The sequence below is a fragment of the Thunnus albacares genome, chromosome 2, assembly GCF_914725855.1.
Source record: "Thunnus albacares chromosome 2, fThuAlb1.1, whole genome shotgun sequence".
Classification (NCBI taxonomy): Eukaryota; Metazoa; Chordata; class Actinopteri; order Scombriformes; family Scombridae; genus Thunnus; species Thunnus albacares.
In genome coordinates, this window is record NC_058107.1 from 24,697,043 (window position 1) to 24,723,908 (window position 26,866).

Below are 26,866 nucleotides of genomic sequence, written 5' to 3' on the forward strand. Positions count from 1 at the left end.
TAATTTCATTAATGTTAATATGACAAATGTTGTCTTTTTAGTGACTCGATTTCATGCTGTGTTCCATGGAACAGTGGTTATATTTTTATTTTTGGTCTCCAGATATTCCAATTAATTCACCACAAGGGAAATTGATGCTATTGTTGCATTTGTTAAATATTGATGACATACACTCCTTAAACAAAACCATCATAAATCATGCTTATTGCAGTATCATAGACAGAAAGCATAATTGCAGCTTCAAAATCTGTTTGTTTCTTAGTGTTTCAAAAACACTAAACATATATATACATCGATCAGCCACAACATAAAAACCACCTGCATAATATTGTATAGGTCCCCCTTGTGCCACCAAAATAGCTCTGACCCATCAAGGCAGGGACTCCACAGGACCTCTGAGGGTGTCCTCTGGTATCTGGCAGCCCCTTGTTAGCAGCAGATCCTTTAAATCCTGTAAGTTGAGAGGCAGGGCCTCCATGGATCTGACTTGTTTTTCCAGCACATCCCACAGATGCTCAATCGGATTGAGATCTGGGGAATTTGGAAGCCAAGCCAACACCTTGAACTCTTTGTCATGTTCCTCAAACCATTCCTGAACAATTTTGTGGTGTGGCAGGGCCACTGCCCGTAGGGAAAACCGTTGTCATGAAGGGGTGTACTTGGTCTGCAACAGTGTTTAGGTAGGTGGTACGTGTAGGTACGTGTCAAAGTAACATCCACATGATTGCCAGGACTCAAGGTTTCCCAGCAAACCATTGCCCAGAGCATCACACTGCCCCTGGCAACTTGCCTTCTTCCCATAGTGCATCTTGTTGCCATCTCTTCCCCAGGTAAATGACGCTCACGCACCTGGCCATCCACATGATGTAAAAGACCACGTTTCATTGCTCCTTGATCCAGTTCTGATGTTCACATGCCCATTGTAGGCACTTTTGGTGGCGGACAGCGGTCAGCATGGGCACTCTGACTGGTCTGCGGCTACGCTGGTCACTTTCAAGGACTGACTGTTCACTTGCTGCCTAATATATATCCCACCCCTTGACAGGTGCCACTGTAACAAAATAATCAGTGTTAATCATGTCACCTGTCAGTGGTTTTAATGTTGTGGCTGATGGATGGTGCACTACATACACCAGAGTTTGTCATAGAAAATATAAATGTCAGCGTGTAGTTTAAAGCTCGAAGGGTAACTTTGCTGTTATCATCCTCTGCAGCAGTGACAGGTCTACACCAAAGATAGGGAAGTTGTTTTTGTGGGAGGCTTTATGAAATCGGGCTGCTTATTAATTCAAAATCTGGAAAATACACCAGCCAGTGAAGTGTGATGCTACTGGGCTTATGCTTTGGATTTTATGCACAAAAACATAAGCATGGTGCAAAATAAGTAACTTCCAGAAAGCTGACTTACCTTTGAAGTGAATTGATTGGCATGAAAAGTATAAAAAGTAGAGAGTATAAAAAGAGAAACTCCAACTACTTCAGTTGAGACGGTTTGTGTTTTTCGAAAAGACTCCATCACAAATATGGATATATTAATCATTCATGGACTGAAAAATAAAATATTTAACTAACACATTTTCTTCCTACAAATGTATGCAGTCATCCAAAGTTACATAATAGAAGTCCACATTTTACCATATTTAATAGATATGAAATCATGCACATAGAGAAAATGGAAAAGGATTCATCTGTTTTATTGTTCCAGTTATCATTACAGCTGATGTGTTATGTTATACAGCTAACTAATATGGGTAAAATATACACAGAAGGTAGCTTTTTTAGTGCCACATGCTGTGGTTAGTACATAGAGGAACACAGGCCAAAACTGTTTTATTTAAAGCATGATTGCTGCAATCAAGACTGTAAAAACTGTGTCTCTACAATTAGTTATCCAAATGAACTCTAACTTAGTTTCCCAAACTCTTATCTCTGGACTCATATTATTGGCTTAAGCAAAGCTCGTTCACTTTAACTCATTCACATTTTGTGTCATTAGATCTTAAGACTGAAGAAATAATGTAGCTGTAGCACAGGAGGTTATTTAATCTAAAAATACATTACAAAGCTCGCAAAAACATAGCTTCAATAGTTTTGATAGTATTTGTCTGCAACACTGCTGACACAGACACACACTCAAACACCCTTCTCGACCCTTTTGAGACTGATGCCTGTTGTACTTTCAATGTGTTGTGAAATTGTTGAGAGCAAAGACCAGCTGTAATTGAGTTCTCAGTCACTCACCTTTCTCTTCACTCGTTTGCCTTCTTTAATCTTCTCCCCTCTATCTGATCACTCCATCACTCTGACAATGCTAGATTACACTGCCAGAGTAAGGGACCGCTTCGCTATATAACAGAGGACAGCCTCATTTTAATTTGCTATAGACACACTCAGAGAGTGTTCAGTTATGAAAAGCTTTTCTTATACCGAGAGCTAGTTGTAGTCTTTATGAGACTTTCATTATAGGAAAATGTAATTTGTTTCTGTGTTGTTCTGTTGCTGCATGTGTAGATGTGGCAGTCTTTTTCTGTTTATGTTTATCATCTCTAAATTTCTTTTGCGCTGTTCATTTTTACTAGCCGTGCTAGTGGCAAGACTCTAGGGATGGCGGTGTTGATCTATCTGTCTGACGGTTGGTTGATCAGTCCAACACTTAAGTCCAGACTGAAAAAACTCAACAACTACTAGATATATTGCTATGATTTGAATTTGGTAGAGATATCCATAGTGCCCAGAAGATTAATCCTAATGACTGGTCCTCTGACTTTTCCCCCTAGCGCCAACAGCAGGTCAAATTTTTCACGTATCCTGTAAAATAAATGAACATTTTAGACATTCACGGTTCCATTGACTTTTCATAGCACCGCCATGAGGTTGACATTTGCGGTTTTTAGTGAAATGTCTTGACAACTTTTGGATGTATTTCCTTTACATCTAGCACCATCATCAGGTCAGGTTGAATGTGCCCAATATTTTGGTTATGAGCATATTCCTGCAAACTAATGACATTCCCATCAGCCTCAGTTGTACTTTTTGCGTAATGCTAATTAACAGATGTTAGCATGCTAACATGTACTAATATGAACTAAGATGGTGAACACGGTAAACATTAACTGATGCTTAACATCAGCATGTTAGTATTGTCATTGTGAGCATGTTAATATTAGCATTTAGTTCAAAGCTCTCTGTGCCCAAGTGCAAGTCACAGAGCTGCCAGCATGGCTGTAGACTCTTAGTCTTGTTCTTAGCTTAGTTCACTACAAAAACTATGTCTTCACACTACAGCCTTGATTAGTTAACAATTTGGAAAAAAAATGTGAAACTATGAAATACTTTTCATAATGTACTATGTGCTTATGTTTTTGTTTTTTTGTCCCCCCCCCCCCCCCACAGGTACGGATTGAGACAGCAACAACTCTGAAGCTCAATATCCTTAATATATTATTTCTCAGGCATGGTTGTAACAACTGAATTGGTAATGCTATTATTACTATACTTGCCTCACTGCATCTAACAGGATCCAAGCTTTTTGGTCCTTAGTTATGCCAGGGTAACTGAAAATTGTTTATTTAGAGCAAGCTGCTGAACTGCTTGCGTACCTCCTTTTATTCAGTTTTATTTCATCCTTAACTCTGCACCACCTGTTGATGACTTTGAGTTCCGGACGGAACAGTTTCTCCCAGTGAGTACATTTTTCACTTCTGTTGAAATTATGTTCTTTTAATTCAGTCAAGATAAAATCTAAATTTCACAATAATCAATGATTAAATTAGCTTCTTCAGATGTCAATTTTCCAATTTTCTAACTCTCTAACTCTCTACACTCTGTACAGTACCTCGAGTCTATCTTTGGGCTGCTCTTCCAGTTGTTGCAGCAGGTGACAGAGTGTGACACTAAAATGCAGGTGCTCCATGTCATCTCCTGTGTTATCGAGAGAGTAAACATCCAGGTGAGATTTGAGATGTCAAACAAGGAAGTGCTTATTTCATATCACTTATACCACTGATTTATTCATATCAGTTATTTTAAGTGAAGTTGAGACAAGCTCAGAAATGTCTTTGAAGGAGTCCCTGTGTTGGATTTCTGGGAAGATGTATTTTGCTGCTGAAGAGTAGCGCTGGTACTCACTGATTCTGACTCTGCAGGGAACTTGTGAAGCTGTGAAGAAAAAACAAAACAAAACATTGTAACACAGATATAAAACATCTGTCTCCCTGTACAAGCCACAGACCACCAAGGTGAAACAACCATCTGTCTTCAAAAGATAGCTGTACATTAAAGATTTTCACTTTCTTGAGACACTGGCACTGGCGAAGCGTCCAATTCTTGACTTTTGTAAATTGAAAGGCCTCAGGCAGCTGTTACTCTGATGTCTACTCTCATGTAACATGATGATACAGTTTCCCCTCTGCCGCCGTAGTGGTTTTGTGGCCATATGGATTTTATTATTTTTTTTTAGTATCCAATAAGTTGCTCTAATCCACTTAACTGCCAATCCTTAAAAAATTGACCCTATTCTTGACACCCCCCAAGGCTTTTTCAGATCCGTTAAAAGCACCTTCCCTTAAACGATCCCTTGACATAAATCTGTCACAGAAATGGCTTTCATCCTTGTGAACTGTCAGTCTGGTTAAGTCCTCCCCAGTCCCTGACCCTGGCTAAACTTTTAGAGTCAGTGGAAGTCACATTAATATTCTAACCTTTCTCACAAGGGATTTTGAAGCCACAAAGAGAGGCAGGAGCTGAGAAAACTATGCAGTGAAACCATGAGTGCAGCTTCAGTTGAAATGAACATGATGACAGATATGAGATTTTTCTCTTTTTGCTGTCAGTCTCACAGGTGTCATCCTAGGCTGGTTTGTGGGCCTGTTTTTGTCACTTTTTATCATTCGCCTCAAGGCAATATGTCGTGTTTCTTTTTTACTGTTCCCTGTACTCCTAGCCAGCTCCTTATATTGGTGTAATCGAGCAAAAAATCTCAATATGGTGTCTGCAGCCCAGCCACACAGTCACTACAGGGAATACAAAAGGTTAGCACAAGTCTGCACAAGGAAAATGACAGAATACTTTTCAAAGTACGTAATTCAGTGCCATGCTTGCTAGGATGTCAGGGGAGTGTTAAGAGTTGGGTGGCTGCGCAGCAACTGCACCTAAATTACAGTGTGCCATCACATTTTCCAATTTCACAGAGGAATGAGGTGATGGCATCTGCTTGGCTTCCCACCACCCATATTTTTATAACATTTAAAAGAAAAGGACTTGATTTAAAACACAAAAGTTAAGATATTTCAGCAATACTGTATGTGATTCAGGATAGCGAGAAACATGACAAACCCAGGCCCATTTTATAATCGAAACAATGACACGGAGAGTTGTGGATATGGCTGCAATCAGAAGAAGGGTTCAGTGTCGGATCTTCTATGGTTTAGTCAATTGCTTATTTTTTTATTTTACATTATAAACTACTTGAGATGGGTAAAATTTAAAAACACAGTTACGGCCATCCCTTCAACTAGCCACTGCCAATGTATTTGCCCATTGTATCATCCAGGGTGAAAAGCAAGGATGATAGAACGGGCTTACTGTATATGTGACACTGGTAAATTTTCACAATACAGACTGAAGAATCTGAAAATCATTAGGCTACTCTAGAAAAAAAAAAAGAAAGAAAAAAAAAGTTACAACTGTCATACATGTGTTTGTGCGAATACTGTGTGATATACAGTAATACAGTGGAGACTTAGGAGGCGACGTGATGGATGTATTATAAGAGCTGGACAGGGCTCCGCCACTCAGCCTTGCAGCTAGTTTTCCCAGTGGTCATTTGCGGTATTGCAGTGAAAAATACCCCTGTGGCTCAAAAAGCAATTTCCCCATAGACCACCATTGTAAGAGGGATGTTGCTTTAGAGAGAGACGTTACTAACTCATATCATATGTCAGCCAGTGTTGTTTTTCTTGAGCGCTTCACCTCAGTTACCTAACATGCAAAGCTTTGAGGGGGAAGTGTTACTTTAAATGCATAGTTGCCTGTATGCTGCATATTAAAACTTTCAAGGCCAAATATGTAACTACTTGATTGGTTTTTAGGTGTGTTTAGGCATCTAATTAATACTGTATATATCATACTTTGCGGAGACAGCAATAATTCTAGAAAACGTCATTGTCCCTGCTCCTAAATAAGGCCTAATTTCTGAATCATCCACAGAAGACTCTAACATAAGTTTCATAGAAGTTAGGCATATTAGTTGTTGTTTAAAATGCAGGTTAAATTGCATTCTGTTATGCAGTTTGCTTCTTGTTTTTCATTTATTTTTCTGCTTTAGATACGGCCGTATGTAGGCTGTCTGGTTCAGTACCTGCCCCTGCTTTGGAAGCAATCTGAAGAACACAACATGCTCCGATGTGCCATACTCACTACTCTCATCCACCTGGTACAGGTATGTTGCATCCCCAACTTCCAATGCTTGTGCATCATGTTCATATTGGCACACATATGCTCAATGGTCATGCATGGCACAGAGACTTCTGGATCAGTCAGCCTGAACTTGGTAAGTGTTTTATGTTAGCCTGTGTCTTCTTTTTCAGATGCAAAGCATCTCATTGAACTGCCACAAACTTAAGACACAGTTTCTTTGATGTGTAGGAGGGTGTAGATTATGCAAAAAAGGAGGGTTTTTTGTCATTGCCAGGCCCTGTTCGACACATGCCAAACTGTACCACCCACAGGAAAGTAGCAGCAGGAGTTTCAACATGCAGATGTAGCTGTGTTAACGTTGCTTCCCATAGGCAAAGGAAGTAGTAGCTGTTGCACTTTTTTATTTTTTTACATTTGAGCTGCCTGCAGGCAATGAGCATTACAGCAGTGTTTTTTCTACGTTAAGCTGCTGTTCTTTCTGTGCTTGTATGTGTTTGATTTGAAGTTTTACATTTTACATTTTTATCACCTGTCGGCTAAGTAATAATGGTTAAAATAATGAATTAAAATTAAATTGTGTCACAATAAACTCCAGAAGATATCAACCACTTAAATGAAATTATTCAGCTAGTGGCTATAAAACACCAAGTGTTAGCTTGTGATTAATTTGTTAATGAATGTTGGATTTATTATTAGTCTAATCATCTATTAACGGGGCCTAACATCAAGCTTTCCTTGAATAGACTATACAAGAGCACTGATGAGCAGTTTGCTTGTCTGTGCCAGTCTTTTTATAAGGCTGCTGGATATTTATTGCCTTAGTCAGCTGCCTTACCAAACTCACCACTCATGATTTTGTCTTATAGCACAAATTTGGCTGGCATACCTTTGTTTTGCAGTGAGCCAGCTCTTGTCTCTCCCAGGATCACTGGAACAGTGCCCATTAACAAAAGTATTGGAATTAAAATAAGCAAATCAATGACACAAAGTTATCACAGAGAAAACTTATGTTTAATTTAATTAATCACTCTCTGGGTTAGATTGCTCCTTTTTGTTTAATTTCGTTTATTATGCTTATTGGTAATTGTGAGTGGTATTACCAGGTGCTGTAGTGTGACAGGTGGTACTGTTTAGTGGATCTGGCAATAAGGTTGGTTTCATGTGTCTGGCCACATGTCACTGGTACTGAGTTCTAAAATGTCTCCTCAAGAGACCTAGGTCAGGTGCATTGACCCAGAATGGCTGGGTTTCTGTAATACATTTTCCCCACCCTCTCACCTCAGAACATCACATCAGAAATTGTGGTTGGATTGGATCAAGGCCACCTAGAGAATAACTGTCTGTATTTCTGCTTAGCTTTTCTTGCACTCACTTGCTCACACAAATACATATGATTTACACCAGTAATATTTAGATTTACTATTTAGCAGTGTGAATTATATGAATATATACGTCAATCATTAGCCCCAATATCAATCAGGTTAATCACTGACTGCAGTCACAAAAATAGCCTGAGACAGAAGTTCAGTTCCCTAAAGCATTTAAGCAGTCCGTCTCCTCATTTGGACCCCCATGTTCCTGTTGCTGCATTACTTCATACTGCTATGCACTGCACTGAGGGTATAAAGCAGAAGGGGCTTGGATTAGCAAATTGTGTTGCCGCATACCAATTAAAAACTCAACCAGGTTTAGGTGGCCATACAGGCACCAAAAATGGATAAGGTCATGGCATAGACCTGTCCAGATGGAAGAACTACACAATAGGACCATCTAACAGAAGGCCACAGTAAGAGGAGATGGAGGTTGAAAAGAGCATATAGAGCACATTGTATCAGCATGTACCCTTGAGGATGTATGTGTACACGTTGGAGTAAAGCGGTCTATTGGATAATTAAGCATGATCTATTGTAGGGAGAGCAAGAAATGTAGAAAAACCCTAGGTTTTAGAGAAGTTGTGTGCAATTATCAACTGCTTGGGGGCACTGCTTCACTCTGAACACAAGTTGAGACAAGGGAACAGAACTTGGTGCACAGAGACCATGCTGTGAGGCAAAGGGGCCTAGCCTTGGGGATACAGCTGCATTGCAGGAGCCCGGATGCAACGTGACTAAAAGACAATCTTTCCTGATAGGCCAGGGGGCCTTGACTCGGCTGTTAACAAATTTGTTGAAAAGAGCCACCAAAATGCCTAAACCCGCTGCAGTGTTGGAAAAGCTCAAAGGAATAGCCCAGGCCAGAAAGCAGAAAAATAAAGAGGGCCAGCAACTCCACCACCTCGCACAATTGGGAAGCGACATGAGCAGCACCCTTAATCTACCAAGAGGAAGAGATTGAACAAGCTGAGGGCTCAGACCAAGCGGCAACTGAGCTGTAAAATGAAGCCAATGCAGAAGTGCCAAAAACTGCAGTTCCTTGAATGGCCATTTGAGGCTGGCTCCAAAAGCGAATCATTCCCCATAGACCCCCATGTTAAAATGCCTAACTTTACAGCAGAAATAAACATGTTTACAGCCTGGTACAAGAAACGGTTTTGGTCTCTACAGCTAATTTCCCCTTTCATGACAACTGTATGGGGGGTGAATTTTCACACGTTTAAATTTTATCAAGCCGTAAAGTTATGCATAATGAAGGACATGGCTGCTTTGAATGACAGGTCTGCCAGCCGCTAGGTGGCTTGTTTCAGCCATTCGGCCCGCCTTTTTGCCCATTTTTGATTGGCTGCGAGTTAGGCAGCGTCACGCACTGCCAAGATGGCGACAGCCGGAACAGCTCACTTTGAGCTTCAAAACGCTCTTCAGAAACCAACGGGTGACATCACGGTAACTACGTCCATATTTTTACACAGTCTATGGCTCAGACTCGAGTGGAGTTTTTGGCCGCAACAAGCCTTCAGCAGAGAACACAGATGAGGAGCTTTATGAACATGAGCAAACCCCTCTTGGACAAGAACCCATGGTGAGGGGCTTAGTTGCCCTTCAACGAGCCAAGTGCGTGCCACAGATCTACTACCATGTAAGTAAAAAGTCCCTGGGAGTGCAGAGTGGCAAAAGAAAAGAGTGGCGATAGAGAAACGCACAGAGCATGCAGGGACAATCATGGACATTCTTGATCTCAACACAGTAAGGTTAAGAGACAATGGTGTTCATCCCTCCAGAAGAGATCCAGAGACTTGTAGAATCAATGCCAAGGCTGAGGAACACCATTCTCCAAAAAGATATTCCCTTATTTGGTGTTTTGATGATGGTGGTGGAGAGCGCTGTCAAACACATCAGTCCAAAATCTCCTATACGTGTTCAATTGGGTTGAGATCTGGTGACTGCCAAGGCCATAGCATATGATTCACATAATTTTCATAATCATCAAACCATTCAGTGACCCCTTGTGCCCTATGAATTTGGGCATTGCTATGCTGGAAGAGACCACTCCCATCAGGATAGAAATGTTTCATCATAGGATAAAGGAGATGACTCAGAACAACTTTGTATTGATTTGCAGTGACCCTTCCCTCTAAGGGGACAAGTGGACCCAAACCATGCCAGCAAAATGCCCCCCAAAGCATAACAGAGCCACTGGATCCCCTCACTGTAGGGGTCAAGCATTCAGGCCTGTACCAGTTTTTTCTTTAATTTGCCACCTGTCTGTATATGTACAGAGACTACCTACCCCTGACGAACTGTGGGTAGTGCTGAAGGGAGATTTTGCTGAGATTGACGAATGTGCTGTTGCCAGAATGTTCAAAGATCTTAATGGTACAGAGTATGAGTTTGGCGCAGGGTCAAGGTACAGCTGGTTTCCCCTAGATGTGACACTGACCAGGTGGGTGACACTCGTGTAAGAAAGAATCTCACAAGAACAACTCTCATTCACCAAATTTGGTAAAGGTCAACTGCGCCCTTGTCCCAAGGATGTGCTAAGGCCATTCTAGGACAGATGGCACACAGACGCCAAGCCACCAGCCAAATCATCACTTTTGTGACTACAGCAGAGCCAAGTTAAATGGAGGGGTATGCCTTCAGAAAGGGTTTGTGTGAGGGCAAAGAGATAAAAGGCTATTAGAATTTTTTTTTCCAGTCTGCATATACAAATTCATTCTTTATACATACATAAACACAGGGAAAAGAGACATATACTTAAGTAGAGCAGCTCAAAACAGCACAATAACCCAACTTTACAGTTTTGTTTTCTGCAGTCCTTAAAAAAAGATGTACGCTGAAGCTGCAGCTTTTAATGCCTACCCTTTAAACATACATTATATTTGACCTTGAAAGGTAACTTCAAACAACAAAAACAAAACAATCAAGACAAAATAATCTGAATAGAACAAAATTATGAGCTATGAGTGGCTGGTCTGAACAGAATGTACAGTAATGGAACCTGTGAGCAGACTCATGAGATATGGCTCCAGTGTAGAGATCATAATTAAAAGTCGCTGAGTTGCGGGGTCGAACAATTCTAGAAGGAATGGAAGAAGTACCCAAAGGAGTCTTCGGTAAGATAGGAGCATCCATGCTATGTGACCAACTAACTGACGTCATGAGTGAGCTGTATGCTGTATCTGCTCATGGGATTGGGGATCTTGGTCCTCATCCTTGTCAGACAGGGAAGTCTCAAGACAACGATACAATCGGCATGCCGTGAGAGGCTTGGTGAAATCACTCCCCTAATAAAGGAGGAGTTGATGCTCCTCCTACAAGAGGAGGGGCTCGACCATATATGAAAAAGCAGGTGCCTCAGCACTAGCCTCACTTCAAGCTTTGACTTTTAAGAAACCACATCACTAGCGAGGATAAGGACAGCTCAATCATACCATCTACTCCACCAGCTGTAACGGCAGCCACAATGCCTGCATCCACCAATTTCACTGGTGACTGGACAACCAGGGCGTCTGCATTCATGGAGTTGCCCTTACCCACCCAGTGGTTCACGTCTTGGACAAGCCCAAACTGGATTGGCACCCCCATATTACTTAAGCTTCAAGTATACTTTTGCTGCTAGGGAAATGTTAATTTCAGAGTTTTTCAAGAGAATTTTGACCGGCCAATAAAAGCCTTCATTTATGAACCTGACTTAGTCACACACAGTCTGTACTTTTACATCATTGAGGAGAGGCTATTGACACTTCAAAGAAACCCTTATGTTATTTATAAGAAACTCTGGAAACCTTTACTTTAAATGCAGATGTTACTTTATTTAGTACTTGCAGAGGCTAACAGCAGTAAATGGTAAAAAATTGTTCAAAAGTTTAAAATACAACAATAATTATTTCAATAATCAATTTCAAATTATTCTTTCCCTAACATTTTAAACTGTCTGCTCTACTCACAACCCCTATGGATTCTGAGTAGAGAGACTGTGAAGAATAAGCCCAACAATCTCAAAAATCGCTATCAGTTCTTGTAGGAGTTGTCTGATCTTGAAGATGATTGATGACAGCTGTTGAAGTCCCATAGTTGAGGCCCCCTGGCCTATCAGGAAAGATTGTCTTTTGGTCACAGTGCAGCCGGGCTCCTGCGACGCAGCTGTATCCTCGAGACTGGGCTCCTTTGCCTCGCAACCGGGTCTCTGCACAGGTAGTCGATTCTTACCAAGTTCTGTTACCTTGTCTCAATTCTTGTTCAGAGTGACTCTGTGTCCCCATGCAGTTAATAATTGCACATAACTATATTAGATCATGCTTAGTCATCCAATAGGCCATGCAGAGTCGTGATCAATTTGTGACTTGTCTTGATAAAGCATCTTCAAATTTGGTCAACATGTCACTTAAAGTTGAGGCCACAGGGCCCCTAAACTTCTACAGTTTCGCTCACTTGCTGATTCAACACCCTGTTAGTTCGTCATTCCCCCAGGTTAGCTAAATCTGCTCAGTCCCTTTGGAACCATGCACAACACTTTCACTTCCTCATGGTATTCTAGGATAATCTTTCCGTGCATGCTGGTATTCTGGTTAATACATTGTCTCATCATGAACATAATCACTTCAACATGTTTACATACGTCCTCGAGGCTATATGCTGATACAATGAATTATGCATTATTCTTAGCTCATCAAATCATCTCTTTTCAACCTCTATCTCCTCTTACTGTGGTCTTCTGTTAGATGGTCTTCCTCCTCTGGGTCTGGTCATTTTATTGGAGCTGACAGGTTGGGTATAAGTGACATGCAGGCAGAATAATTGTCAATCAACTCAGACTCTGCCTGGCCTTCTGGCTCCTCTGTTGTTGAATAGGCCTCTGGGGCTCCTGTGTCCGAGCGGTCTTGCTGGGGTTCTTTCTCCTTGTTTTTGGCCTCCTCTATCAGGCTTTTATTGTGTAGTTCTTCCATCTGGACAGGTCTATGCCATGACCTTGTCCATTTTGGAGCCTGTACAACCACCTAAATCTGATCTCAAGAGTCCTATTATGTTTCCAGAATCAAGCATCGATGTCTGTTTTTCTGGCCTTTTTGACAAAGGGCACTGACCTTGCCACAGCAGGGGTATTTGGGTTGTTTGACTTGAGTCTGTCTAGGACTGGCATAAACCAGTCACACCTGTAAATGTTCAGTCAGCATGAAGTCAGTTCTTTAAGAATGGGCACATTGTTTTCAAACTTAGAAAATTAATTTTGTCTACAATAGACTAGTTACTTGTTGTTAGGGATGAGGAGACAAGGTTGTGCCAAATGGGTATCGGGCTCTGCTCTCTCTCCTTCACTCCCACATACTGTAGATGCAGGAAGGAGCATATTTAGACCAAATGAATGTCATGTCATCGGTAAAACAATGTTGGCAATTCTGAAACACTGCTTTGGATCCTCTGTGCCTTCAGGCAGATTAATTCCCCCACTACTACTATCTCTCACACACACTCAAACTACTAGCACTTTTTTCTCAATACCCTTTCCCACGTTCTTTTGTCAGTGTTTTCTGTGAATACACAAAGTGGCTAAGTAAAAGTCAAAGCAAGAGGATGCTTTGAAAAGGCATGGTGTCAGACAGTGGTTAAGTTTTCATTGACAGACTAGAGTTTGAGGGTATGTATGAAGAAGATGGAAATGATGTTTCAAGGGGAAATAGTATTTCAGAGGGCATACTTCATAAGTTAGGCTAAACATGGTTGTCAATGCTACAGTTTTGGACAGAAATATGTGTGTTTATACAAGTGTGTATTTGTGTTTGCAAGTGTATATGTGTTGTCAGTAACTGTTCTGACAGTTTTGCTCAAGGGTAGGTTATCCTTAGCCTCAGAGCAACTCAGTCATGGTGGTTGATTCCAGTCATTCCAAATAAATCTGCAACTGATCAAGAAAAAGTATTTCAAAATAAACAAGCTGCAAAACTAGAAAAATTAATAAGTAAATAAATGACTAAACTAATTGTAATAACTGCACAAGGAAATACATTGAGAGGTCTCCTCTACAAAGAAGCTTAATGTATAGTAAGCTATGGATGCATACAGCATCTTCCACAAGAGCACAGAATAGTAGTGGTGAAGATGACTTCAGAGGTAAAGCAAACACACCAGTGATCAGTATTGCTGTAAGAATATACATAACATGTCCTCATTTTGGCTCTTCTGTAAATTACTGTGCTTAGGGAAGCTTCAAATCATCTATTAAGATGTAAATAGTACCTCTGTATGTAATAAAGTCATTACAGATACAGATAAGCATGGAATAAAATTTCCTCTCACTCACAGCCCTTCATCATTACTTAAAGTCACCAACTGGGCAGAGGGAACAGCAGTAGCCAGAATATAAAACATGTATAGGCACAGAAGAGAGAATAACCGTCTGTGTTGCACTTTATAACAAATGACCCTGTAAGAAAGTGAAACTATGTTAAATAAAGGCCAAATAAATCTGTTGTCCTCTGAGCTCACAGTGTTTTGTCTATTGTAAAGGCTATGTCTGGTATAATAGCCTGTATTGTCTAATTAAGTTATCATAGGCCCATGTTGGTAGCATTAAATGTGGTGTCTAATTACAACATAATTTGATAGTAAGCGTAGAATAGTGTCTAAATGTAGCATATTTTGGATCTGATATGGCATTAGATTTGATTTCTAATGAGACTATGATCTTGTAAAATGGTGTCTAATAGTGTGTTAAGATCTCCTATTTGGTTTTTAATTAGACTATAATTTGGTATAAAAGTGTCAAAATATAGTATATTTTGGGTCTCATACAGCATTATATTTCAGCATTGGTTTCTAATTACAGCATAATTTAGGTGTTTGGTGTCTAATTAGGGTATTACTGTGTTTGTTTACTGTCTAATAAAGAACATTATATCTAGTTTTTGTCTAATTTGATATCAAGTAGAGCTTATTACGTCTCATTAGTGTACTGTAAAATAAAGTGCGACCACAGTCTGAATGAAATGAGATGCCCCGATATGTGTTCTCTTTAATAGCTGTGTTTCCCCACACTTAAAATCAATTTTGAACAGGGCAATAAAATTGCAAATTGTCACTTGTGGTGTGTTTGGTGTGAACTACAGTCTGTTTCAACTGGATATAGACAGGATCCAGTGTAATAGAGGACCAGAGAATATTTCAAGAACTAATGTCTCCAATAATAAATTAGGGCATTTTATTCAGGCTTTCAGCATCCAGTGTGAGGACTAAAGCAGTGGAATCTATTGTTATGTTCGATGTAATGGGTTTTTGAAATTGGTTTGGTTTTTAAAGTGATCCACTGTGTTCCCAGAAGTATTGTATTGGACCATGGCCCTCCATGAGTTTAAAGCCATGTGGTAGAGGTCAAGATGACACACTGCTCAGCTGCTCATTTCCCCTTCTCCAATTTACAGTATGGACACATATGTCTAATGCATGTCCATGTGCATTAGACTGTAAGGAGCAAATATTCCCAAAGGAAAATTCCATCATTTCCTACTTACCCCTGTGTCTTTTGAAATGTCATTAAAATGTATATGACCACTAAACGGACAGTGAGCTAGATCCTTTAGTTCTACCTAAACCTTTTCTCAGCCATTGGAAGTAAATTGGCCCACACTGGGCATAAAAACCCTACAACAAAACCCTATACAACTCTTACACCTCAAAGTAAGTATTTTGCTGTCAAACACAACTCGTTAGAGTGCAAAAGCCACCATCCATGACACCTTCTTAAAAGTGGGAACAGTGCACACACCCTGCAGTGTGTTGCCTTGGCTATATGCATCTTATCTATTGTAAGAGGGAGTTACACTCTTGCACCAGTAGTGGAGATTGGAGACGGTGTGGTCTGGCCTGCAAGCAGCAGAGTGCACTGACAAAGTGCTGGGAATAGGTGAGCCAGATTACTGACTGAGCTTTTCTTTACGTTTGTCCTGCTTCACTCTGTTCAGATAGTCTACGAGGAACATCCATTAACTTAAAGCACATAAGGCACAGTTTTTAAGCTCCCTGTCTACATTCTTTGTCAGGTTATGTTAATTTGGTATTGACTTTCTGTATTTGTGTGTTCTTACAGGGCCTGGGGGCAGAGAGTAAGAACCTGTACCCTTTCCTTCTTCCTGTCATCCAGCTGAGCACCGATGTTTCCCAGCCGCCTCATGTGTATTTGCTGGAGGATGGACTGGAGCTTTGGTACGAATACAAACATACCATGTGCACATACACTAACATTTATAAGTTACAGAGGAAAAAAAACTCCCAAAGGCAGACATTTATGAAGCATTTAGTGATCTCACACTTGTACACACAAACCTACACATGCATACTATGACTATCTTTTAACTCTTTCCCTTTGCCCCTCTTGTCTGTCACTCAATTCACTCATGAGTCCATTTTTGTCAGATTAGTCATCAGCCTCATTTACTGACTCAAGTTGAGTACATATATGGGGACCAAATGCAAACACTTTTCAGATAAGTAGTGGTAAATGGGCTGACTGTGTCATCTTGTTTGAATTTGCGTTTTCACAGGCAATCACTCTAGGTGAGTGATGGAGCTGTTGATGAGATATGTGGCTCGCAGTCTCTCTGTTATTGTTTTGTACACATGCCATTTTAAAGCTGTCAAAAATCTGAAAAAAGAAACAGTACATTAATTTTTGCATATGTACAACACTCACAAAAGGTTTACTTTAGTATAAGAGACTTTTCTGGGGATAACTTTTGTTCCTCTCCTGTCATCTCTTGGCTTTTTAACTGTCTCCTTAATCTCTTTTTTCTGTCTATCTCCGAGGAGAGCTGCAGAGTTCAGTCTGCTCTGTGTGCTTGTAGCTCAAAGCCACAGTGTTATGTCCTGTCTTTCATCCCTTTTGATAAACAGCAGTGCCCTAAATATTTGCTTTGTTTATAAAGTCAATGTCATTTTCTCTTGTTTTTATCTTCTGTGTCCCTCTCATTATATGTTTATCTTCTATTCATTTATGAAACATAGATCAAATTAGTCAATCATGTCTCATCTACTCTAGTAGTAATACACGTAGGTGAAATCCACCTGCCTGTGTCAAAGGTTTTTGATTAAAAAAAAAATTCTTACAAGGATTAATTATAACATCTCAAAGGTTTTTTCGAATTTACAGGAATACACTTACAGAAGCTTTACGCATGTTAAAAGATGTTATTGAATAAATTACTTTGACAGAACATTTCCATATGCTGAGTAGAGATTAGAAGCGAGGCCTTGTGAATTAATTTCATCACCATATTTCATTTATTTGTAAATGCTCTGCTTTCCATTAGACAAAGGTTGCTTAGAGTGACTCAGAGTGGTTAAAGAACAAGTACAACTGAAGGTTATTTTCTTTTATCAGTTAATGTCTTTTTGATTAGTCTAGTTAATTATTTTCAATGTAAAATGTTAAAAATAAAGACAAAAAGCCATTACTGTTACCAGAGCATCCCTGACTTAAAATTTCTTAGTCCGACCAGCAGCCTAAAATCACCCCACACTGAATTTGCTTGTCTTGTGTCAAACTGTCAACATGCTGTCAATATACACACAAATCAAACAAGTATTTGCTTTATGTAACATATTTATTTTTATCAGATGTGGCTTGAGATTGAGCAGACTACCACAGTGATTGCTTTCTTCTATATGCTCCTTTTTTTATTTCTTTTACTCCCACTTCACCATGTATTATTTTTTCCCACCTTTTTGATGCCCATGTTCTCTTCTTTCTGCCTCTGTAATTTGTCCTACTGTATTTCTCATCCCACTTTCTTTTCCATCTCTAATCTATGTCTTCTGCACTCCTTTCTCAAAACTCCATTTCATCTTTCATATCTTTTATTTTTACTCCCCCTTCGGTCTGCTTTACTCTGTCCCTTCCTCTCTTCTTGTAGGTTGGTGACTTTGGAGAACAGCCCAGCCATCACACCGGAGCTGCTCAGAATTTTCCAAAATATGTCAGCTTTGCTGGGTGAGCCCACATAAAATTTCTTTGTTTGCTGGTCTGTCAGTCTGTGTGTGTGTGTGTGTGTGTGTGTGTGTGTGTGTGTGTGTGCGCTTGTGCTTGATATGTGTGCAAATTAGTTTGGGTGTTTTTTTCCCTCTCAAGTAACTTCATGGCATTTTGCATTGACAAAAATTGATTTAGTAGTAGGAAAGGAAGGTATCGCAATAACAATAGAATGATGCTGCTCTGATGCATTTGGACAGTCTGATTTACCATGAGATCAAATTATGGCTTATTGTGTAATAGGAATATGTGTTTGAGTGTAAAACTGTCTGTGAGGTGGAAAAAAATCAGCACAGTCTGAGAGAATAAACCACCATTATATGTCCAAATACTTTTAAGTCGCAGAGATATGAAGAAAAGGAGGAAAGAAAATCAATGCAATCCATGTACGTAAACCTAATTATCATAGTTTTATTACTTCAGATTATAGTAGCTTGTGAAGTTTTGGCTTTGTAATAGCCTCGAGCCATGAGGGCCTCCTCTCTGGGTCTAGTAGGCAGCTGTGACTGGTGGCAGATTGAATGGAGCTGGCTGGGTGATTTATCACAGGCCTGGAGCACTGGGACACTGCACTTGCTAAAGTGTGTTGAGATGTGTGTGTGTGTGTGTGTGTGGGCCTTCAGTGTGATGAGGAACAGTATTGATTTGCTGCTTCTGCACATAACGAGCGAGTCAAAGTAATATGAACACCAGCGTAGCCTGATTGGCTTACTCGAGCATTTGATCATTGATAGTGTGGATGGAGAATCAACGGGACACAGAAAGGTAAAGCACTCAGGAAGACAGTCACGGATGGATTGAATGGAGGAGGGACGGATTAGGAGGAATGAAGAAAAAGCAGAGATTTGTGAAAACTAACAAGGAGGTGGCGGATGGAAATTAATGATTTGAGAAGGGACGACAGGAAAATTAATGACGAGGAAGTGACATAAAAAGAGATTATACTTTGGATGTGTACTCTAAGGAGCTTGGATATAGATGGATTGAAAGATAGCAGCAACCCTCCTTACTGTTATCTAGTGCTGAACAAAAAATAAACCAAGGCGATGCACCATAACAAAAAAAGTCATGTCAAATTTTAGACCAATCACAGACAATTAGGAGGCTAGAAAGTGACAAAACAACTACTGCAGCCAACAAGCCTTTTGCACAAAGACATGCAAAAGCCCAGCTTTGGCAAACCTCAAAGAAATTATGTGAACTGCCTTTTTATTCATGCATCTAGGAAAGAGTTGTCACACTGTGATTCCACAACAACAATGCTGAAGTATTTTGGAGAACTCATCTGTTTCTACAAGCAAGGAAGATAAAAAATTGCAAAGTTAAAGCAGGCACAATTAATATTTTCATATCACGCTGGATCGCATGACACTCCATAGAGAATTACCATGTTTCTGTCAGCTCTACATAACTTGGCAACATCTCTCAGCTCATTGTTATTTATGGCCCACAACCGAAGTGTTTTGGTTCAGTCTCGCCAATCTCATCAGTGTAATTTCCAGCAGTAGCAGGCAGTGTTTTTTTCATGTCACAGTATTTTTTGGTTCTGGTGTGATCTCTCCTTTTTATCCTCCCATAATACGATTAAAAGCCTCACTACCTCATTACAAGAGTATCAAAGTGAAACTCAACAGAAACCAAAACACAGTACTTGTTCTGTATTTCATTGTGGTTACTGAATAAATAAAAAAAATATATATACAGATGAAACTCTCAGCAACACTCAGGTAGTGGTCACACAACAGATTTCATGTACTGCTGAATAGGCCTGTTACGATAACTACATTTGTCGGACAATATATATTGCCCCAGAAATAATTGCGATAAATGATATTATTGTCATTTTAAGACCATTTTATGCCACAGTTGACATTAACATGGTAACACCAGCTCAAATAAAATAGCTTCATGTTATAATACTGTTATAATAAAGTTAAATAAAGTACTGTTATAATGAAATGAATCAAAGCAGAACCACTCGTGGCTCGTCTTGGGCCAGAAGTGTTGTTGTAGTTGCTGTGAACTTGAAGCTTCCGGTCAACAGACGGTCAGACAGCAACAGTTAGCGGTTAACGGAAAATTTAACTGTTACCGGTCGCTTACTGGTCAGTGGTGCCGCTAAAATGTCAAGATTTGTTCGCTGTGAGTGGGAAAGCAGTGATTTCCAGCTGCTGTTTGAACAAACCAAAAAAGCAGTTAATGCAGGTAAATAGTAAATGGACTGGTCTTATATAGCGACTTTCTAGTCTTCCGACCACTCAAAGTGCTTTACAGTACATGTCAACATTCACGCATTCACACACACATTCACACGCTGATGGCAGAGATGCCGAGCAAGGTGCAAACCTGCTCATCAGGATCCAATCTAATGCACATTCACTTAATTTGAGGTTCAGTATCTTGCCCAAAGACACTTCAACGTGCTGAGTGGAGGGATCGAACTGCCGATCTTCCGATTAGTGGACGACCCGCTCTTCCTCCTTAGCCACAGCCGCCCACACTGATAGGTTTAATTGATAGCATGAATAACATGTATATACACTTGGAAGTCTGTCAGAAGCACCGAGAAAAGTCAGTCCTCATTCCCCTAACATGATTGATGGAGATCTGTCAAGGAATTAGAGCACACTGATCAGCTGCCATTTTACTGGCGTAGGTGGCTTTAATGATGGATTAAAGGAGGTGAGAGGGAATGTGAACTTGGCAAGAGGGTGCAAGATTGAAAAACGGAGAAAATGTAAGGTTGGATGGAGAGAAATGAAAGATGGCATTATATGAATGGATCAACATAATAGGGAAAGATGATGCAGAGTATGAGATTGACTTCCAGGATGGAAGGATGCATTGAGAAGATTAGTTGAGATGAAGGTTGTACAGGCGTATATGATTAATGATTGACACTTTAAAAGATACTTTGGATTCTGTACATGAGCTCATTGGTTTACCTGCAGATTTACACTGTAGGTATATCTATAAAACCTCAAATATAAAATAATTCTTAGCATTCAGTGTTTGTTGTTGTAATATGTCTAAATATATAGGACCTTTTATAACCCATCTTTCCTCTCAGTGATCCAACAACAGCCTCATGTTTTATGACTATCAGACTGTAAAAATAAACAGTTGTTTCTCGTCAAACCTGAAAACAGGGACAAATATTTCTCTGCCTGTCAAAGATAACCTGTTGTGCCCTCATCCATCTTTGGTCTACATCTCATCATGGAAAAGGCTCATTTTGTGATCTGAGTTTGCCTATTATTATTATCATTTCTTGTGCTTACTACAGAGACTAATGACAGACACATTAAAGCAAAGAAAAGGAAAAAGCTTTCACATCTCTCCAGGTACAGGAATAGCATTACATCAGTAAAATAAAAATACAAAATGATCAGCAAATGCAAGCACACATTTTGTCCCTTTTCTCAAACAGTTTTTTTTGCAAAGCAAATTTGTACATTCATGAGAAAAGCTCCATTTTAGCAGTTTTCATTGCAGCATCATCCAGAGCTTGAAAACGTAATTTATATCATGCTGACTTACTCACTAATACTGTTTGCCAGTGTCATGTCAACCTTACAAACTTGTCATCTCATGTTAAATATGCTCTTGTGTCCGAGATAGATTTAAGCTCCTTAATGTATTTTAAACCATGTTGGTGGTCCACACATCATTAACTACGTATCTGATGCAAGTTGTATCAGACTTCGGAATACAATCTCACCAGAAAGTCCATATCGTTGCTGTTCCTTAGCTTTTGATCGTGTCACATAATCTTCATCAGCAGATGGAGTGTGCCCAGTTGTCATTTAGATATTTAAATTTCCTTTTTTTTTCTGAGCACCTATGGACCTCTTGGCTCCGTGTTGGCTTGAAAGCTGAAGTTCAAAATTAATTCTTGCAGTTGAGAACACCAATGTTGCAGTGACAATGTTTTCACAACTGCTGTTTCAAAGGACAAGAATGCACTTTTAAACTCTGTGAATCAGAGTTGTATAACACCTCCTTCCATCTCAGCCACTACTGTGTCACATCTTCAATCTTCGTCAATGTCTCCTCATTTGCACCATCACATGTGTAGTGACACCAGTAATAAACAGACTTTAATGAACCAAAGCCCTTGTTCTCCCTCAACACCTCTTTCAGAAACTCCAGAGGGGGTGTTCATCATCATCATGCTTCTGTCTTTCACTGAGCTCAGTCCTTATTTATAATCACTCATTTTAACATCTTCCTTTACCATCAATGTTGGCACCTGTTTGCAGCATTTATTATTTATATTATTTGCAAGGAGCAGTTATTTTTAACATTAACAGGATGTTTGCTGCCATGTTAATAGATAAAACCCAGCCCAAAAGACTTTGAAATTACAGTCATTTGCCAGCACTTAGTACTCTCTCCACCCCTCACCTCCCCTCTCTCTGTCTCTGTTGTTATTGTAAAAAAAAATCCCTTTTTTCTTGAGGTTACATTAGCACATTTAAATCGCATTAATCACATCGCAAGTCTTAGAGGGGAAATTCAAAGCTGCTCAGATGAAAGATGATACCTCAGAGGTATGGTCTCAGGTCAGAACAAATTAGCACTCAGTTTTAAAAACATTTATCCCTTTTAATACTGTGAACATGAAAATGAATAGAGCAAAATTTTGCGTTCAACTCCCATGCATTTATTTACATATAGTGATGAACAATTTCATAGAGGAAATTAACTTGGCTTTTTGTTTATAGTCTTTTGGTCAGTCGTCATCTTTGGCTGGTTTTCATCAGAACATCCGGTGGTTCATTTATTTAGTCCGTGGAGAGCAGTGGAGGGATGCGGGCCATTGAGGGAGTCTGGCTTGGTTTGGTGTCACGGCTTGCCAGGTATATGGCCTGGCCTGCCTGATAAAGAGCCCCGCTTCATCACTGCTAAACTAGAGCAGCAAATTCCCTAATTAGAATGTCAAGAGCCTTGCCTTTGCTAAATTGTTAGACTAGCACTAAGCTCTGTATCACTGCCACCATGCAGCTCTGTGTGGTGCACTGACTAGTGATGATGGCGAGTGAGCACAACAGTTTTTTTTTTCCTCTTGTTGGCGTAACACTGATCAGTGTGAGCAAGACATAGAGCTTAAATATTCATTCATCTCCACGTAAATTTATTTTACACTGCTGGTCTTTCTTGATGTGAAGAACTAGTAATGAAACTCAATACTTTCAGAGAAAAGAAGGCAATAGTTGGGATTCACTGCATTAAACAGCGTAGGGGGCTTTGTTGGTGGGGGCATGTTGTTTAAGGTCCCCATGAGGCAAATAAACAAACACAAATAAATGTTTAAAGGCTTATCAGGCACGAAAACATAGCACAGCAGTTTGTAATACTAACACAGGGTTTTACAACTGGAACATTATCATCGTAGCAACTATTTAGTCTTTTGTGGTGACGATCACAAGGTAAACCGACAAAATACAGTGTTCACGTTACAAAGTAATCCACCAGGAACGTGTGCTTGCAAATATGTGATTGGTCAACGCATTGACTTGCTGGATGACGTCACGTTGCATTGCAGGAAAAGTTGAACCGGATTCAACTTTTTTGCAGGACGACCTACGTTGTTTTCCAGAGCTCTCTGCGTTGGCGCCCCCAACATACTGCCCCCATTCAAATGAGTAAGAGGGCTGATGTCGGTCTGAACACGGCCTTATGCCAACTGTTAGATGGCTTTAACCTGAAACAGCTGGAAAACAGTTTAAGTTTGTTTTAAAAGTCAAGAGCAGCAACAATGAATTAACAGAACAGTAAAAGAAGAGTGGAAAATAAAGACTTCTTACTAAAATTTGATAAAATATATTTTTAATTCTACAGTGGTGATGTGCTGCTGCAGAATGAATATAGGGGAAACACTGGGTTAGCATTTACTGTCGTAGCCAGAGATATTACAGACCATCCTCTAAAAGATCAATGATACTGTGTTAAGAAAGCTTTTAACCTCATCTTTTGCCTGTGAAAGCTCTGTGAGGGGAATTGCTAACTTTTCTCAGAATGTAGTCTCACATTTAACTGCTCAACTAATGTGCTCCATGGATCAATCTGGACATCCCCATCAGAGGACAACCTTCTACAGGCTTCTCACCTAGAAGTAATGACTTTCTTGAGGTATCGCAGATGTTAGGCGTATTTGGCCATATTTTAATGCAGGGATGAAAAGGAAAGATCACAAGATTGAGTAGCATATTCCGAGGTTATATATATATGATATCTGTAGGATTTTATTTATTGTAATTGTAGCATTAATCTTTTCCAACATTTTTTTCCTGCAGTCTGATATTATAATGATCAATGATCGTGTCCTTTTTCTTTGTAGTGTAAATCTATTATTATTATTATTATTTTATTTTATTTTGCTCTTTTCAATATTGAGCTGCTATTGCCTTAACTATATTAAATTGTTTCAGATTTCTACTGGACATACTGCTGGGAGCTTTCTGCTTTCTCATCTTTGCTGCCATCTTATTCATCGAGGTCTCCTTGTAAAGTAGTTTTTTGCCACTTCATTGAATCTCTTTCTAAGCTCTTCTGGCTTCTTTCAAGCATGATTACTCATCCATGACTTTTCAAAGACTTACTCACTCAAGCACCAAAGAGAGCTTCTCATCTTGCAACTGTAGCTCAGGCTCCTGTTGGCCATGTTGTTTTCATGTTTTTGCAGAAAGTCTTTTCTTGTACAGTAAAACCTGATAAAGCAAGCTGTCTCTGTAGAGCTGCAGGCGTATTTTTTACTCCTAAGAAAGTCTTTGAGGAGTTAAGCTTTAATAAGGTAGCTATGCAGCAAGCTACCATCAGCAGTTTACAATAACATGGTTTCACCTCTCTGTAGAGGTCGTCCACTTTACATTTTCTTCATTTCAGGTCTATATTTCAAAAAGAATAAACAATGAAATCGAGACACACTGGCTTGAATGTTCCCAACAAACACTGTCCTTGTACCACATCAGAACAAGTTTTGGCAAACGTTTTTTGTATCTGTTCCTCGCTGAGCAAACATTGTCAACCCCGTCACGTTCTGTAAAGCAAAAACTGAATTGGGAAATGACCCAAGTTTTAGCAGTGTCCCCAACAACCATTAGAAGCATTTCAGAGGGCGTTATCACAGTCAGATGTGAGGCTCATTTTCTTGTTAATGTTGATAACTGAAGCGGATTGTGCAGCATATGCCCAGGGCTAAGAAGGATATACTGACTAAAGCTTTATCAGTGCTTTAGCAGCTGTTTTTGTCACTATTTGATTATAGCAAATGATGGCGTGAGTGTGTAAGGGGGTGATTGCGCCCTCACATGCTGTGTCTTTGTGAAAATTTAATTGCATTAATAGTAGTTACTTTGCCTCCTCTGTTTCATAGTTTTAATATTCATATGACGTTTCTAATATTTTGGCCAGGGCCATTTACATGCATATAGCACAAAATATTAATTACTTTCAATATAATTAAATCCTGTCCAAATCCCACTAATACCTCACTAAAACGGGCCTCGAAGCCCACTTTTCTATTTAATTGGTGTGAATGAGCAGAGAATTTAGAAATAAATTTGAAATTAACACCTAAAATCCCAATTTTCCATTAATTGTATCAACTGTATATTAATTATGAAGATTTAAAGACCTGTCACAACATTGAGTCCAGTACAGATTCTTGAAAAGCAGTCTTAAGAACAGCATTCATCAGACTATGTTATGTTGCTGCAGGAAAAGTCGCAGTACATCCACCTTCCTATTGTCCCTGTCATATTAGTGTCACACTGAAATAGTGCGGAGAAGCTGTGTGGAATGGAAGTGAATTTACTTCCAATAACCAGATGTAGTGTTTTTTTTTGTTAAGCTGTTTGTATTCATACATGGACACCTGTGGTGCCCTGGGTTCATTTGCAATAGTGAGGGGGGGGAGATGATGAAAGTCATATCAATTCCAGGCCTCAGTGCTCTGAGCTGTCTGACCTACCTCAAGCCCAGAATGAGAATTTAATTCATGTTTCACTCTTTTATATGAACACTACCTCGCCCTCCTTTTGTGTTGATATTCATACAAAACTCTCTTTCAGAGGTTATTGCCACTCTACAGTATGTGCACAGCTTATCAGCAAGGCAAATAATGACAATGATTGTGTTGGTAGTATTATGGAAGGACAGAGATTGGAAAGCTGTCAAAAGCATGTATTTACTTCCTCTAAAAAAGCAATTGGAGCATGTACTTTCAGCTAAAAGATTATGTAGTTTTGAATGTAATCATGTCGTCTCACTTTGAGTGTGGTTTGTAATAAGATTGGTAAAAAGCAGCACTGAGAACGGTGTGCTCTCTGATCCATGTTTGCATTAGAGTCATACTGTCTTCCTGGAGGTTATATACTTGCAGAAACAGTTATTACATGATTGGGAGCTATTTTGTCGTTGAGTGCACCTTTGACTTTTAAATTGCCTGTGAAAGTTAAGAACCTGAGCCATTATAGTGTAGTATCCACCTCTTTGTTGTTAAACAAACCCTACTAGTCTATTATGTGTACTTGTTGAGATGCCAAATTCTATTTACTTTGTATTCTTGGATTTTCCACTATGTGTTAATAACCTGTGATAAACTGTCACTGCCACGGTGTGTCCATGAGTATGTGTGTTCAAACTGGTGTGGTGTCTCCATTTGTCTGCATGATGGATAAAGACTCATTATTTTTCATTGTTGCAAAACATCTTTAAGTGGAGATATGCTTTTCGCTTTGTGAAGAAATGACTCAATAACAGATATTTCCTTATTTCATATGCTGCCCTGTTTATTTCTATAACAATCTTTTGTAACCAATAAAATCTCACCAACTAAAAAGAAGTTGTTGATTTCACCTATTCCTAGTTTACTCATCATCCCCATCCAACTTTTAGGATTAATTTTTTCATCCTCTTGAGAAAACTCAATGTAGCTATGTAGCTAATCCAGTATAGTATGTAACAGACAGATGCTTTTTTTATGTAACAGCAACACTCACTACTAGGTTTTCTCTCAGGGCTCTTCATCTCAAGGTCAACCTTTCTTTCC

General features: G+C 39.6%; 1 protein-coding gene across 1 annotated transcript in view; it reads left to right on the plus strand.

Annotated features, from left to right (window-relative positions):
* ipo11 (importin 11) overlaps positions 1–26,866 on the plus strand; it is a 126,046-nt gene that overhangs the window by 52,945 nt on the left and 46,235 nt on the right. Inside the window, exons 17-22 of the mRNA XM_044374512.1 lie at positions 3,394–3,427; positions 3,642–3,682; positions 3,833–3,949; positions 6,326–6,439; positions 15,874–15,989; positions 17,696–17,772. Of these exons, the coding sequence (XP_044230447.1) occupies positions 3,394–3,427; positions 3,642–3,682; positions 3,833–3,949; positions 6,326–6,439; positions 15,874–15,989; positions 17,696–17,772 (499 nt within the window). The remainder of the gene's footprint in view (positions 1–3,393; positions 3,428–3,641; positions 3,683–3,832; positions 3,950–6,325; positions 6,440–15,873; positions 15,990–17,695; positions 17,773–26,866) is intronic.